General features: G+C 56.8%; 1 protein-coding gene across 1 annotated transcript in view; it reads left to right on the top strand.

Annotated features, from left to right (window-relative positions):
* The window catches only part of ACE (angiotensin I converting enzyme), a 63,072-nt gene that overhangs the window by 15,273 nt on the left and 32,689 nt on the right, over window positions 1–15,110 (top strand). Inside the window, exons 3-8 of the mRNA XM_032805461.2 lie at window positions 5,355–5,448; window positions 6,691–6,834; window positions 7,751–7,942; window positions 9,827–9,924; window positions 11,408–11,580; window positions 12,878–13,101. Coding sequence (XP_032661352.1) covers window positions 5,355–5,448; window positions 6,691–6,834; window positions 7,751–7,942; window positions 9,827–9,924; window positions 11,408–11,580; window positions 12,878–13,101 — 925 coding nt within the window. The remainder of the gene's footprint in view (window positions 1–5,354; window positions 5,449–6,690; window positions 6,835–7,750; window positions 7,943–9,826; window positions 9,925–11,407; window positions 11,581–12,877; window positions 13,102–15,110) is intronic.

The following is a 15,110-nucleotide window of genomic DNA, read 5'->3' as shown; positions in this document are numbered from 1 at the left end:
CCCTGTTAGTTAGTCACCATGGTTGTCCTTAAAGGTAAGTCAGTGCATGCCAGTGCTGCCCTGGAGGAGTGGGGGGGGGGCAAGTAGGGCAATTTTCCCCAGACCTCTGGCCCGGCAGGGGCCCCCATGAGAGTTTTTCGGGGCCCCTAGAATGGGGTCCTTCACTCACTCTGGGGGCCCCGGAAAACTCTCACGGGGCTGGAGCCCCTGGAGCTTCTTCCGCTCCGGGTCTTCACCGGCATGGGGTCTTTCTGCTCTGGAGTGGAAGGACCCTTCACCGCTGAATTACCACCGAAGACCCGGCACTTCAGTGGCAGGTCCCACTTCAGTGGTAATTCGGCGGTGGGGGGCCCCCACCACGGGTCTTCAGGGCACTTCGGCAGTGGGTCCGGAAGTGGAAGGACCCCCCTGCCACCGAAGACCCCAGGCCCCCTGAATCCTCTGGATGGCCCTGGTGCATGCTCATGTACTGTGTGACGCCACGAGGAACCCCCATGCAATTAGAATAAGGCCAATGCAGATGTGGAGGGAAGAGCGGAAAGCCATCAGGGTCATCACATAGGAGCATGAGGGAGCAGGCAGCGTGTTCACAGCGGCCCAAGGGAGGCTGACGTTGAAACAGATGGGAACTGACCCTCCAACTCTCAGGCCAGGAGAGGCGCAAGTGGGCCAGCGAAGGCAGAGAGCGCAAGGAGATGATGCTGTGTTGGGCAGCGTGTCGAGTGCCTAAGGAACCACAGGGGAGAGTGTGTGACTGGGAAGTGGATTCTCTTGGTTTCTCTTGGAAGAAGTAAACACTGTGAATGAATTGAAACCCAGCGGGTGCCGAGGTGCTTCCCGTGGGAAGGAGAAGAACCAGGGAGCCAGAAATAAACCGACGGGCCCCAGTCCCGCGGAGGCGTGAGATGCTGTAGGGAGACCAGAGAGAGGCTGGATGCCAGGGTCTACGTTTCTCAAAGCCCCTAGTGATTCCGGGGGCCCAAGCCGAGATCAGTCTGAAGGGGGCCTGGTTTGCAGAGGGCAGATGCTTGGCAGAGTCAGGCCCCTTAAGGGCCTCCCAAATAGGGCACCCCCCAAAAAAAATCACTCGTCACTTTGGTACATATAGCCCCAGTGGTGGAGGGGCCCTGCCCCAGGCTCTGGATTGAGGAGGAGAACAGGGAATGGTTCCTAGCAACTTGATTTAGAGTCTGAAATTCTGCGCCTCCAGGAGGTGCAGGCCCTACCTCCCGGTCCACAGCGCTGGAGGGCAAAGGCGGCTTTCGGTCACCTTCTCACCCTTGGCTGTCACAGAGGTCAGTGTGGGCCCTGCTCTAAAATCAGCTCAGCCAGCAGCCTCATTCATGGCACCTGCCCAAGGTGGCCTGTTGAGCCAGAGAGCCGATGGTGCAGAGAGGCATGGAGATGCCACTCCATCCTGCGAACCGCTCCCAAGCCCTCCTGCAAAGGAAGGCTGGGGCCCCCGCTGTCAACGTAGGTACTTCTCTGCCCCCCATCCCCACAGCATCTGAGCCACTCACAATGGTTAGTGAGTGCAGACTCCCAACACGCCTGGGAGGCAGGGCAGGGCTCTTCTCTCATTGTATGGGTAGGGAACTGAGGCCCAGAGAGGTTAAGTGACTTGCCTGAGGTCACCCAGGGCTGTGGCAGAGTAGGGGCTGTCAGGACCATCCTGCCTTTCTTACAAAGTCGCTGTGTCAGGACGCCGGACAGGCTGTAATTTGCTATGGGGCAAGGAGGACAATTCCACCCTCCCAGACTTTTCATGCGCACCCCTTTTGGCCCTTGCCCCTAACTTTGCAGGGTATCAGACGTTCACACCTAATGGTCTAGTCTAGATGCTGCTACAACTCCCCTCAACCCCCAAGATTTTTTCTGAAATGACGCCCCTGCTGCCTACCACGGCTTTCGCCTTTTCTGATTCCCAGGGCATCAATGTTTCCAAGCCTCAGGGCTTCAATCGAAATTACTTTTTCTGTACCTTGCTGGCCAGGTGTGCAGCCAGCAACGTGTGGGAGCCCCCGCCAGAACGGCTGCAACCACCGCTTTGTTTCATCAGTGGCTACTGCTCTTGCCTGGCAAAAACGCCAGCCTGAGCCGATTTGCCCTGCAGCTTGGGCAATGCGTTTGCACGAACGCTCAGCCCGTGGCGGTAAAAGGCTGCAATGCTGATCTGATTGCACTTTGCATTGGTGTAAACAACTCCGTGAGGCAATGGGGAATCAGGCCCTCAGGATGGAGCAGTGAGGGTACAAAGGGCAGACGTCCTGGAGGCACAGACTGCTATCACATCTGCTACACCATGCCAAGGGGCACTCAAGGGCAGCTGGGGACAAGCACTGGGGTAGTGGCCTCAAATGAACGGGTCAGAGAAGCAAAGACTGCACGTTTTTATTTTGATCTGGGGAGGAAACATCATTGAGAGATGAAGGGAACAGGGAGGGCAGGAGTTGCAGCCAGGCCAGTTTACACACTGTCAATAAAATGAACAATGGAGCGGGACAGGGTGCTAAAGAAAATACAGGCAGGAAAGGGGAGAGAGCAGAAATGAAAACAGCAGCAGCTTTGGCAGGAAATCACTGTCCAGGCTAGAATTTTTCCAGGCCATTCCTGTGGTCAGGGGAAGCCCCATGGGATGGTCATGGTTGTTACCCGCTCCAGAAGTCAGCATGCTGAGGGGAAGGGGGAGCAATTAGTCAGGCATGAGTCAGCGGGAAAAGCACCACCTCGTGACTGACTGGCCGCAGCTCCTGGGCGCTCCGTGGCTGCCTCCCATCCATGTGCAGACCCTGCACAGATCTGAAGAGCCTACGGGGTTAGCGGTGCTGGGAATGTGGGCAGCGGGTTGCTCCAGGGAATGCTGGAGACTGGGCAAGTTACTGCTCTCCGCAGAAACCCTTTTGCCTGGCTCCCTGGCGGGCAAGTGGAGTCTGGTTTAAAAGTAAGGGGTGACTCCAGAGACCCTGAACTCTGCTAAGCCAACCCTCCTCCTAACCCTGTGCAAGTTTAACAAGACTCATTCTGCCTGTGCCAGCCTGTGCCACCAGCACCCCTTCCTCCCAGCAAAGCAAACCTCACCGTGGCGCATAGCCTGGCCCTGCACTGGCGCCAGCAAAGCTCCATGCAGCTGAATAGGAGGCAGACAGGGAAGGCGTAGGGGGCTTGTCAGGTAGGAATTGCGAAGGTCCAGGCCGCCCTCTGCCCAACAGCTTGTGTTGTCATTTAATCAGGTGCAAAGTGCTACCAAAGCCGAAGTCTGCACCCACTGGGACTGGTGAGAGTGTTACACACTTGCTCTGTGCATAGTGAAATCATTTGCACTGGTGAGAGTATTTCACACCTGCAAAATGTAGCCGTAGATGGAAAGGACATTATAAATAGCTGCGCTCCTGGGCATCTGAAGAGCTACTGCTTCTTTTAAAAGGACTTTCAGTTAGGGTATTCTCCCAGAGCAGGCCTTTCCTCCCAAAGGGCTTCACGGCTGTATCAGTGAGAATCATTTTACCCACCACTGCAATGCAGCCTCCTCTGGGGGGTAATGTGGCAGCTGTTCAAAACATGACGCCACACAGCAATTTAGGACAAGACGCGCTAATGATCGTTCCATTGAAAGCTTAAGGGGAAGTTTAAGGAGCAGGATGTGATTTCCCAAACTGGAATTCGGCCGGAACAATGGGGCTAACCATTCTACTTATCTGAAAACCACCGTGGGATCTTTAGTGGTCACGAGTGGTCAGGGCCTCAGGCCTCCATCTCATCATCCAAGCCACACTTCCAGCAGCATCGAGAATGCCCCCATAGCTTCACGAGAAGAGCACCAGCAGAGCCTAGAGGCCTCCACCGGGATCAGGGTCCCATCCTTGTGCTGGGGGCTGCTCACCCGCAGAGTGAGAGACAGGCCCTGCTGCTAAGACCCAACCACCTAAATAGACAGGAAGAGAAACAACCTCAGGCAGCCAGTGGCAGAACCAGGAATAGAGACCAACTCTCCTAACTCAGCATCCTATCCACCCGGCCCCCCTGCTTGCTGAATACAATTCCAGCAGCACTTTGCTGGCTTCCTGGTCAATCCAAGGAACTGTATTCCCTGCAGACCTGAGTGCTGCCAAAGTCAGTCCTATGGGGTAGGTGGGTCCACAGCCCAGTGTTCACTGGCAGCTGGCTAACCTGGGCTATATTAGGAAGCTCCCCACCTACAGAATGGTTCCCTGATCAGAAAGGGTCATAGACCATTGATGAGGCAGCTTTTCCTGGCATAAGGGGAGGTGGCCACGCTGGGATGTAGGTGCCTTGGCAGAGCAGGGGGAGGGCAGGGGTGGATTGGCAGGGTGGTGCAGATCAGGCTGGTAAAGATGGGGAGTGGGTGTGAAAACTAGCAGAGGAGAGGTTGTTGCAGAGGACTCGGGTGCCTTAGCGAAGAGCTGTGGGTGGGGGGCGGTGGAGCAGGACTGGAATAGCGGTTGGGGCTGCAGGTTGAGCTGGGGGTGTACTGGCAGAGTGGTGAATAGCAGGGTCACTCTAGGTCAGGATTGAGTTGTGTTGGTAGATTGTGGGGCAGGGAAGGGATCCTTTGCACAGCATCTGTCCACCCTCTATCCACTACAGTATTCATCTGGCCCTCGGGATGGGCATCCCTCGTTTTCAATGGATCCCACATAAGCCTGACATGGTCTCACTAAGGCTGGAGGCAGGAGGGCTGACTCAGGAACTCAGGGTCACTGACACTGTTCGTTACACCCCATCACCACTCCTCATTGTGGGCTGCTGAGCTGTCTCGGCCTGGGGCAGGTTGGGAGATGCATGGCCTGGCTCCTCCTAACCAGTCGGATCGGCTCCCCATTTTAACAAGCACTAACAACGCACACCCACAGAAAAGCACACTCCACCTTCATGCATGCACAGCCCCCCTTCTGCCAAATCAGTCCTTGCATACACCTCCCCAACCACACGCATGCCCATCCTCCTCCTTCCACACACATTAAACGACACCAGGCAAACTGCACACACAGCCACCCCCTACCTGCATTCCCATTCACCCTCACAAACTCACACACAAAAGTACCCCCACAAAACTACATGCACGTACAATTTTTTTGCACCACAACATACTTCTGCATGCAGGTGTGCAGCCCTCCCGTCTACACATGCACCAAACTACATGGATTCACAACCTCCCTGGAAAAACGACATGCACAGAGAACCACGTACCAAAGTGAAAGGTGCCTCAGAGGCGTTGTCAATACATAGGCGGGGTATCCCTGTGCCTGAACTCTGACTGTATTATCCATGTGTTGAAGGAAGCCCTGATTCCATGTCCTTCGACCCCTAACACCTGCTTTTCCCTCCTCCCCCAGTACAACACCATCCTGAGCGAGATGGACAATATCTATTCCACGGCCAAGGTGTGTCCTCCAAACCAGACCTCCAGCTGCTGGGCTCTGGAGCCAGGTATGGTGCCTTCCCATCTCAGCTGGGTAGGAGCCCTCGGCCCAATGACCCATATTCCGTCGCTTTCTGAACGTCAAAGCTCCTTGCTCAGGGGGTGGGCCTGAGCCTGCAAGGTGCTGAGCACCCTCAGCCTCTGCCGGAGCCAATGGGAGCTGAGTGCGATCAGCACCTTCCAGATTTGGGTCCCTTCTCAAGGAGGCAAGAAAGCAGCGCAAAGCCTCCTGCTTGCTCAGTGGCCCCGATCCTCCTGGTCTGTGGGAGTTTGGTCACTGACTTCAGTGGAATTTGGAAGCTCGAAGCCAAGGTTGGTAGTTGAAGGGAAGGAAATCAGACTCCCCAGTTCAGCTGGGTACGCGATGGGCCCTTAGACACTTTCTCTGAAGTCTCAGGCACTGGCCGCTCACCACAGGCAGGTGACAGGGTCCAATGGCATGGGAGCTCCTACGCTAGACAATCCTCCCTGCCCCAAACCCAGGAGTGCCAGTTCCTGCTCAGAGGGGACTGGAAGGCTGCCATTGGACTGGAGATGGGGCGAGGGGAGGAGAAAGGGGGTGTTGGGCTGCTCCTGGTGGACGTTAGAGCCGACAAGCCTTCCTGCATCACAACCTCTGCTCCGTATCAGAAGGTAGTCGTGTTAGTCTGGATCTGTAAAAGCAGCAAAGAATCCTGTGGCACCTTATAGACTAACAGACATTTTGGAGCATGAGCTTTCGTGGGTGAATACTCACTTCATCAGATGCATCTGATGAAGTGGGTATTCACTCACGAAAGCTCATGTTCCAAAACGTCTGTTAGTCTATAAGGTGCCACAGGATTCTTTGCTGCTTTTACAACCTCTGCTCCCTCCACAGCCGCAGGATCCTGCTCCAGTTTCAGATGTCCAGCGCCCTAGGTGGGGAGGTGGGGCAGCTTGGATCTGGGGTGTTTGTTCAGCATATTACAGGCACAGGGGCCATTGGGGTTTGGTCTCCAGATACCCCACCATTTCCAGAGGACTGTCTGGCACCCTGATGTTTGTGACTGTTTGGGTCCCAGCTCAGGCCCGTCTCTGCTTGATCCACATGCCGTAGAGAACCTGACGAGGGTTCACACCCCTCCCTCTGCCCCAGCCTGTGTCCATGCAGCTGGGGATCTGCGCAGTCCTGGGAAGTTGGGGAGACCTATTGTGAGTGGAAAGAAACTCCCCCTGCGCCACGAAAGCTGGCATGACTCTCTGTCGTCTTTGTCTCTCTTGTGCTTCAGAGATAACTGACATCATGGCCAACTCCCGCAGCTACAAGAAGCTGCTCTATGCCTGGGAGGGCTGGCACAGCTCAGCTGGAAATCCCCTGAGGTCCAAGTATGAGGAGTTTGTGACGTTGAGCAACGAGGCCTACAGTATGGACGGTGAGAGGGACCTAGGACATCTGCTGTTGCAGGCATCTCTGTCACCAAGCAGAGGGTGGGGGAGCCTCACAAACCAGCCCCCAAATTCAGAAACACCTGGTGGAGGACAATCGCTCCTCCTAGGGTCAGGAGGCACCTCTCCTCCCTGCGTCGCCCCATGTCCACAGCATGGCATTGCATGAGGAGTGCATTCGATGCATCAAAGTCGCGTCTAGCCTGTAAACCAGGGAACCCCGCTGGTAGAAGTGAGGGGAGAGTCAAGCCCAGGACGTTCTGCATCATCTCATGCCACATCTGACACTGGGCAATGCAGGATGCCGGCCTCAATGGCCGGGGGCCCATTTCAGCATGGCAGCTCCTGTGCACTGGGGCAGTAGCCGGGGCTCAGTTTCCTCATTGCTGGTGCATTCTTGCTCTGCTACACATCAGTAGGGTTTCCCCAGTGAAATGTAAGTGAGATCAGACTCTGGCCCACTGCGTGAGATCTCTGGGTCTGGCCAAGCTCTGCTCTGCAGCAAAGAGAACCTCAGGGTTGCTCTAGCCTGGGCCTAGCAGAGTTCTGGCCATGCCCCCTTCATCTGACCACACCCCTTTTCCTCTGGCCACGCCCCCTTTATCTGACCACACCCCTTTTCCTCTGGCCACGCCCCTGATGAGTAAAGCCTGGAGAATGAGCAGGGATGTACCAGCTGGGGATTCCCCCCTAACCCCCACTGGCAGCTCATCTGGAGGGGCAGGCGTCCCTACCCACTGGGCACAGGGCCTCCTCTGCCTTTCATGCATCCCTCCAGCAGGCATCCTTGCTCCCCCAGGGATGATTTTGTGCAGAAAGGCAAGGAGGGGCGGTCCCCAAAATGCCGTCCCTTGGCAGGATGCTGAAGTTCATTGCTGTTGGCCCCATGCTCTCCGTTGCCAGGTTTCAAGGATACTGGTGCTTACTGGCGCTCCTGGTATGACTCATCCACGTTTGAGGACGATCTGGAGGAACTCTACCACCAGCTGGAGCCCCTTTACCTGAACCTCCACGCCTTTGTCAGGAGGAAGCTGTACGAACGCTACGGCCCCACGTACATCAACCTCCAGGGCCCCATCCCTGCTCATTTACTGGGTAAGTGGGCACAAGGCAGGTGCTGAGCCTGCTGGGGAGGGACGCTCGCCTCTCCCACACTAGAGTGTGAAGGCAGTAGCTGCCTGAGGAGGATGGGGGTGTGCCCATGCAGATCTGGGCTGGGCTGGGCTGGGCTGGGCTGGAGGCAGTGCAGGCTGACGTTGTGGTAAGGGAATTGGGAGGAGGGTGGACATGAGGTCAGCAACAGGGATGGGGAACTGGGGAGTGTTTGGGTAGCAGTGGGAGGTGGGATTCGGGGAAAGCAACTGCAGCCCTACGTGCCCAGCTCTGGATATTACATGTACATCGTACCCTGTGGGGAGTTGTTGGCAGCCAGGATCGAGCCCAAGGCCTCTGGATCTAAAGGCAAGAGCCTCCCCTGCCTGAGCTAAAAGATCCAGCGCTGCCTGTATCCCAGCCACCCCCAGAGCAGGACAGAGCACCCTGCTGAGTGGGTTCCATACCCGCCCTGCGCATGTTCCTCTGCTTCTTCCCTGCACCAGCACAGCTCGGGGGCCACTGGGCATAGCAGGGGCTGCTCTGCACTCAGCTTCCACAACAACGCTGAATGAGGCCCAAGGGATCCTGTGGCATTGATGGGCCCCCATCACACAGGGTGGCTGTGGGAGATCCTGCACACTGAGGTTCTGCCTTGGCATTAAAGATCTCCAGGGCACTTTCTCTCAGAAAGATTTCCCAGCACCTGCCACTTCTGCATGCTCTGGGGCGACCCCCCTAACTCCAGCGGTGGCTGCGTTTCAACAGTGCTGCCTACCCAGAGTTTGCAGAGCTGTAACATAGTCTCAGATCAGCCCATCACTGCGTGATGCTCACGCATGCTGGTGGCCTCCGACAATCAGGCCATGTGAGCGGCACAGCTGCTCGAGCTGGGAGCATATTGGAGCTGTTCTCAGTTTATCAGCCCAGAACAGCTGCTCAAGGCAGTTCCAGATCTCCCCAAAGAGAGGAAAACAGCAGAGGGAAGAACCCAAACACACCCCAGCGCCAGGTCTGACCAGGAATTCCCAGATATTTAGCACTGGAACAGATTCCTCCACCCACCCGTGCACGCTAATTATGCGGCTTTGCAGTTGAATTTATGCCAGGCAATTGGGCGGTGGGGGTGGGGGGGAGCACGAGGGAATGGGAAGTGCTTGGAGCCAAGCTCTGTGCATGAGGTTGCATAGACTGTCGGGAACCACCCTGCATGCAGTAGTTATGGCAGGGCACCCCAGCGCCTTCCCAAGGGCTGGGGCAGGATTAGGACATCAGACAATTGCAGAGATCCTGGCAGAGGGCATATGATCCTGCCCCGCCGTCATTGCCCCATCTCCTCTCTCACCTGCTGGTGTCAGCAACCCGCTTTTCCGTACTGCCTGTTATCTGAAGAGTTTCCCGCACTTTTCCCAGCATCCTCCCTGTTGTCCGAAGGTGTGAAACAGAGTCACGGAGCCAGGCAGCAATTTGCCTGGGAATCAGCCAATGAGTCAATGGCAGGGCAGGCAACAGAGCCTGGGAGGCCCTGTGCCATGCTCTGACCATTGGACCGTGCTTCCTCTTATTGTAGCTAGAGACAAGGAAAGGAAACCTCTCCTTCTGCAGCTCCAAAAGGTGCTGAAACAAGGGAGGAAAGTGAAGGAGCTGTCACATGCCTTCTCCCAGACGAGCCCCTGCTGCTTTCCAAAGCCCCCTTTCTCCAGGGATGCTCCAGTAGGCGGCTATCTGTTCTGTTCAGCTGCCTGCAGCCAGGCCAAGCTCTTTCCCTGGAGGAAAGGGTGCCAATGGGCCTGGAGCTCTCTGCCCCGTCTGGAGGCAGCCAGCGTTGGTTCATAGGAACAGCTGCCTGCTGCAGCAAACCCCTGAGCTGTGCTGTTCTCTCTCCAGGCAACATGTGGGCCCAGCAGTGGAACAACATCTATGATATGATGGTCCCCTTCCCGGGTAAACCCAACCTGGACGTCACCAGCACCATGGTGCAGCAAGTAAGAACCTGGCGGCCATTCGCTCTCCTTTTTTAGCCTCTTGCCCCGAAGTCCGACATGGGGCTTGAGTGTGGGGATTGTGGGTAGAGGCAGGTAAATCACCCTGCAAGAGATGAGGATGCCCAGGAGGTTTGCCCCCTGCATAGCACAGGCCAGAGGACTTCCCTGCATTGATTCCTGGTTGAACGAGAGCAGATCTTTTAGTAAAACATCAGGTTTGGATATTCAAATTCCCAGTGATGGAGAATGCAGTGCCACAGTGCAGGGCTCATGGGGGTGATCGTAGCACCACCAGCCCAAGGCCAACAGCAGAGGGAGAAAGAGAGGGGGGCTTCCCTTTTCTGGTCACTGCCCCCAGGGGAAACTCACCACAATGAGCCGTTTTCAGTGGCAACAGCCTCCAGGTCTGAGCCCCAGGGCGAATCTAATTTTCTGGTGAAGGGCTGATAAAAAGGCTGCCAACTTGGACAAATCTGCTTTGGCCGCCCTCCCAGATTCTCTGAGGCAAGATCCAGGCGAAGAAATGTTACTTGGTGTGCGCAGCGCGGGAATAGAATGGGGCCAATTCCTCCTGGGTGCAGGAGCTGTGTTGCAGGCAAGGGGACTGGACGCAGGGCAGAATTTGGCCCAAGAAAGAGAAAAAAGCGAGAGAAGGGCTGAGAGGAAATGGAGAAGGAAGGGAAGAGGGGGGAAGATAAGCAGCAGGGTGTGAGTGAGAGATTTCTTCTTGGGCAGACAGAGAGACTCCAGGCAGCTGGACCCAGTGAGCCTTGCTGGTGCTCCTGCAGCCAAAGGAAAGCTCCAGGGTCCCCAGCTTGCATCACCGTGGGCCACTCACATGCTCTCAGCACAGTTAATGGGCAATTCCTTGGCACAGCTTGCATCTCCGACTCTCTGGCTTGGGAGCAGGGCTGGGAAGAGGCCCTCCGTGGGCTGGGCAGGAGACAAGCAAGGGAGGACCCGCCAGCTGATTGAGTGGTGACAGAGCCTGAGCCGTGCCCTCTGAGCATGGTGGTGCGGGGAGGGGGTAGAGGGTTAACGATCCAACCCAGCGGGCCTGATTTATCAGGGCCCTGCACATCGTGTCATCATCTGCACCAGTGGGTGTGTGGGAGGAACCATCAGTCTGGTTTGCGCTAATGCAAATGGCTGCGCGAGGCTCCGGGCTGCAGGAGAGGAGCTTGACTTGTTTAGTGTCCTGCTGCTGGCATCCTCTTAGCTACCAGCATCTCTCGGGCTGCCCTGCCTTGGTGTATCTCAGCAGCCTTATGCAGGTACCGCGCTTCCCATAGGAGCCATCTCTTGAAGTGGGGGAGCTGCCCCACTGTATCTGTCCTGGGGATCAGCAGAGAGCCCTGTTCTCCAGGGCTGTGAACCCAGCCCCCTTGGGAAAAGACGTGACCCTCCCACTGCTGAGGCGTCCCAGCCCCAGGCAGCCTCCTGGCTCGTGTAATGATGGCTTGCCCCGGCTCTGCTTGCCCAGAACTGGAACGCGACGCACATGTTCCGGGTCGCCGAGGAGTTCTTCACCTCGCTGGGCCTGCTGGGGATGCCGCCAGAGTTCTGGGAGAAGTCCATGCTGGAGAAGCCGGAGGACGGGCGGGAGGTGGTGTGTCACGCTTCTGCCTGGGACTTTTACAACCGCAGGGACTTCAGGTGTGTGGGGGCAGGAGGCCAGGCCTGACTGGAGAGAGAGGCTGGGGAGCTGCTTGACTCCACACACAGCCTGGGGAGGGTGGGCTGGGGAAGGGGACAAGGAATCTGGTGGGTGGGAGGGAGCTGAGTGTGGCAGCTGCCAGGGGACACATCCAGTTGCCTCAGTAGCCCAGCCCCACTTCTGCTTTCTTCCTAGCAGCTCCTGAGATAGGAGTTAGGCCTGGTCAACACGTACTGCCATAGCTATGTCGGTCAGGAGAGTGACAGCCCTCCCGGACCTTCTAGCCACATAAGGATGTCGGCAACCCGAGGGTGATCCCCCCCACCCCACATCTCCTAGCCACATAACCATGGCAGCAACCCAAAGGTGACCCCCCCCCCATCTCCTAGCCACATAACCATGCCAGCAACTCAAGGGTGACCCTCCTCATCTCCTAGCCACATAACCATGCCAGAAACCCCCAGTATGACCCCTCCCGCACCTCCTAGCCACATAACCATGCCAGCAACCCAAGGGTGGATCTGCACCCCCCATCTCCTAGCCACATAACCATGCCAGCAACCCCCAGTATGACCCCTCCCGCACCTTCTAGCCACATAACCATGCCAGCAACCCAAGGGAGGATCTGCACCCCCCATCTCCTAGCCACATAACCATGCCGGCAACCCAAGGGTGATCCTCCCCCCCATCTCCTAGCCACATAACCATTCTGGCAACCCGAGGGTGACCCCCCCGTCTCCTAGCCACATAACCATGCCAACAAACCCTCAGGGTGACCCCCCTCACCTCCTAGCCACATAACCATGCCAGCAAACCTCTGAGGGTGACACCCCCACTCCCGCATCTTCTAGCCATGTAACCATGCCAGCAACCCCCCCCCTTCCAGCAGAGATGCAACTATGGGGGGCTTCTGCCTGCATAGCTAACGTGTTCCCATCCCAGCAGAACTCCCTCTCCCATCGGCGTATGCTGTGTCCATGCTCGGGGGCTGTAGTGTAGCCATTGCCTTAGCTGCAGCTGGGAATGAAGGTGACGTTCCCATCCAGCTTAGCAGCCCGTGTTCTCCCCTCTCCACCGACACCACCTGCTGGAGTCCCGCTTTCCACTGACCCTCCCCTGGACCCTAGGGTCCCTTCTGTGCTGCTGTGAGCATCCGTTACTGAGGGGGAACTGGTATGTTGCTTCCCACCTGCCAGAGGCTAGCAGGCTCCCTCCCGGGGCTGAGTGTATCCCAGCAGGGGGGAGCAGGTGACTCAAAGGGCGCGTGTGGCCAGGACTCTGCCTCTCGCCCTGCAGGATCAAGCAGTGCACGACCGTCACCATGGAACAGCTGTTCACGGTGCACCACGAGATGGGCCACGTCGAATATTACCTGCAGTACAAGGACCAGCCAGTCACCTTCCGCAGCGGGGCCAACCCTGGCTTCCACGAGGCCATCGGCGATGTCATGAGCCTGTCGGTCTCCACCCCCGGCCATCTCAAGAAGATCGGGCTCCTCAGCCAAGTCACCCAGGATGCAGGTACCAGCAGGGATGTGCCCCCGAGCCACCGGAACCAGATACCTCCTCTGAACGGGAGGCAGGGAGAGGGCAGGGTGGGTAGGGGGCTGCAGCACGAGCTGAGATCTGTGGGGAGGAAAAATGCCCTATAGAGGCAGGGCCATGGCTATGGCTGCTCTGAGCCGGGGCACCTTCCACACGCTCTCCTCTGCCTCTGACATGCAAGTTGCTAACTCTGCCGTTCATGCCCAAGCATGTCTTTAGGCTGGAGGGGTTTGGGCTCCCAGCTGTCATCATGCCCCCAGCTGCCCTGTCCCTCCAGCTCTTGTGTTGCACTTTGGCTGGTCCGGGAGAGTGAGTCCATCTGATTCCAGAGTGAGGTCTGAGGGGATTTTCTGAGTGCTTCTAGCTGTCGCCACGCCTTGCCTGGGGACTGCTCTCCACGCTGGTGCAGCTCATACGTCCCAGGCTGGTGCATTTATTTTCACTCACACCTAGCACTTGTGTGGCATTCTTAAATTGAGAGATCTCAGAGCACTTCCCAAAGTGCGTGAGTATCGTTATCGCTGTTTGACAAAGGGAGAAACTAAGGAACAGAGAGGTTAAGGGACATGACCAGGGTTATATGGCATGTCCATGGCAGAGCTTGGACAAGACCCTGGCAGTTATTAGCATGAGGGACTTGTAAGGCACAATTAGCCCATGCTGCCTCCCGCAGCAGCACCTAAAAGTAATGGCCTAGATCCTCAGCTGGTGTAAATTGGCCTAACTCCACTGACTTCAATGGAGCTACACCAGCTTACACCAGATGAGGATCTGGGCCCGGATGTCCAGAGATGTGGGCAGCAGAGAGGGCAGCATGAGTCTAAGGAATCCAGCTAGCATCCTCCTGACCAACAGCAGGACAGTTATTCAGTTCCCCTTCCAAGGAATGAACCTTCCCCCCTCCCTCAATCCTGCTCCAGCCAAAGACCTGTTTGGGCGGAGATTCGGGGCTCGCCTGGTTCTGAAGCCACGGGCACTTGCTCACCCTGCTGCCCTGGGTACTGCTCGGTGAGGGGCAGGAAGGAGAAACAGCTCATTTAAATAACCCAGCCAAAGGCTAACCCGGCAGGTCCAGGCTTTTCCGTGAAGCGAGCGTCTTTGCGAGGAGGAGGAGGAGCACGCGAGCAAGTGTGATGACGGGAAGGCTCAGTAAAGGTCACTGGCAATTCGCTGCTTCTGATGAGAGTGGGTGATTTGCCGCTCAGGGGGAGGGCAGCTAGGGCTTTACTGGTGTCTGCTGTACCTGATCCAATTGCCGATCGCCGAGACAGCGAGGTTAGCAGCCACCCTACGTGCGCTGGGTCAGCACGGGGAGCAAAGTCTGGGACCCAGGCAGCTCTTCCTCAGGGAAAACTGTCCCTGGACCTGAGCCTGCCGGCTCCCTGGGTTGCTCAGCACCTCTCTGGTTCAGACCCATGAATGTCAATGGACATTTTACCTGAGCAAAAACAGCACAAGGACTTGTGGATTATTTGTCCTTAAGGTTTGAATGACCACGGGTCGAGTCTGGTCTCGCTTATCCAGATGCAAAGCAAGACTCATCCCGCGGCCGGAAGAGCCTTGGGAGTCTCCAACCGGCACAAGTGCAGAGTCAGGTCCCAGGTTTTGAAAGGGGCCTCCAGCTTTGGAGTGTGATTGCAGGAGTGGGCTGGTGCCCGGACACCAAGATGCCATTGTCTGCACCCCTGAAGGACTCCCACAGTAACACCTCTGGGTGCTAAATTGGAGGCTGGCTTGGGAACCGGGGCTTTGTGCCTCGTTTGCTTTGAAGCAAACCTTTCTCCCTGCCAACAGAACAGAACTCTCCTGGCAGAGGTGTTCCTGGTTTCTGGAAATCTGGATGGAAAGCTCCTTGCAGCCAAGCAAGCCTATTTCCAAGGAGAAGTCAGCTCTCTGGGCTGGCTTTCATGATCGGTGAATTCTGAAAAGACATCCATCTTAGGCCCGGGCCAGCTGTCTGAGTGAAAATGACTAGTTCCTGCTGG

Source organism: Chelonoidis abingdonii, chromosome 21 (genome assembly GCF_003597395.2).
Source record: "Chelonoidis abingdonii isolate Lonesome George chromosome 21, CheloAbing_2.0, whole genome shotgun sequence".
NCBI classification, from domain to species: domain Eukaryota; kingdom Metazoa; phylum Chordata; order Testudines; family Testudinidae; genus Chelonoidis; species Chelonoidis abingdonii.
The sequence above is the reverse complement of the archived record's forward strand: the minus strand, read 5'-3'. Positions and strand labels throughout refer to the sequence as shown.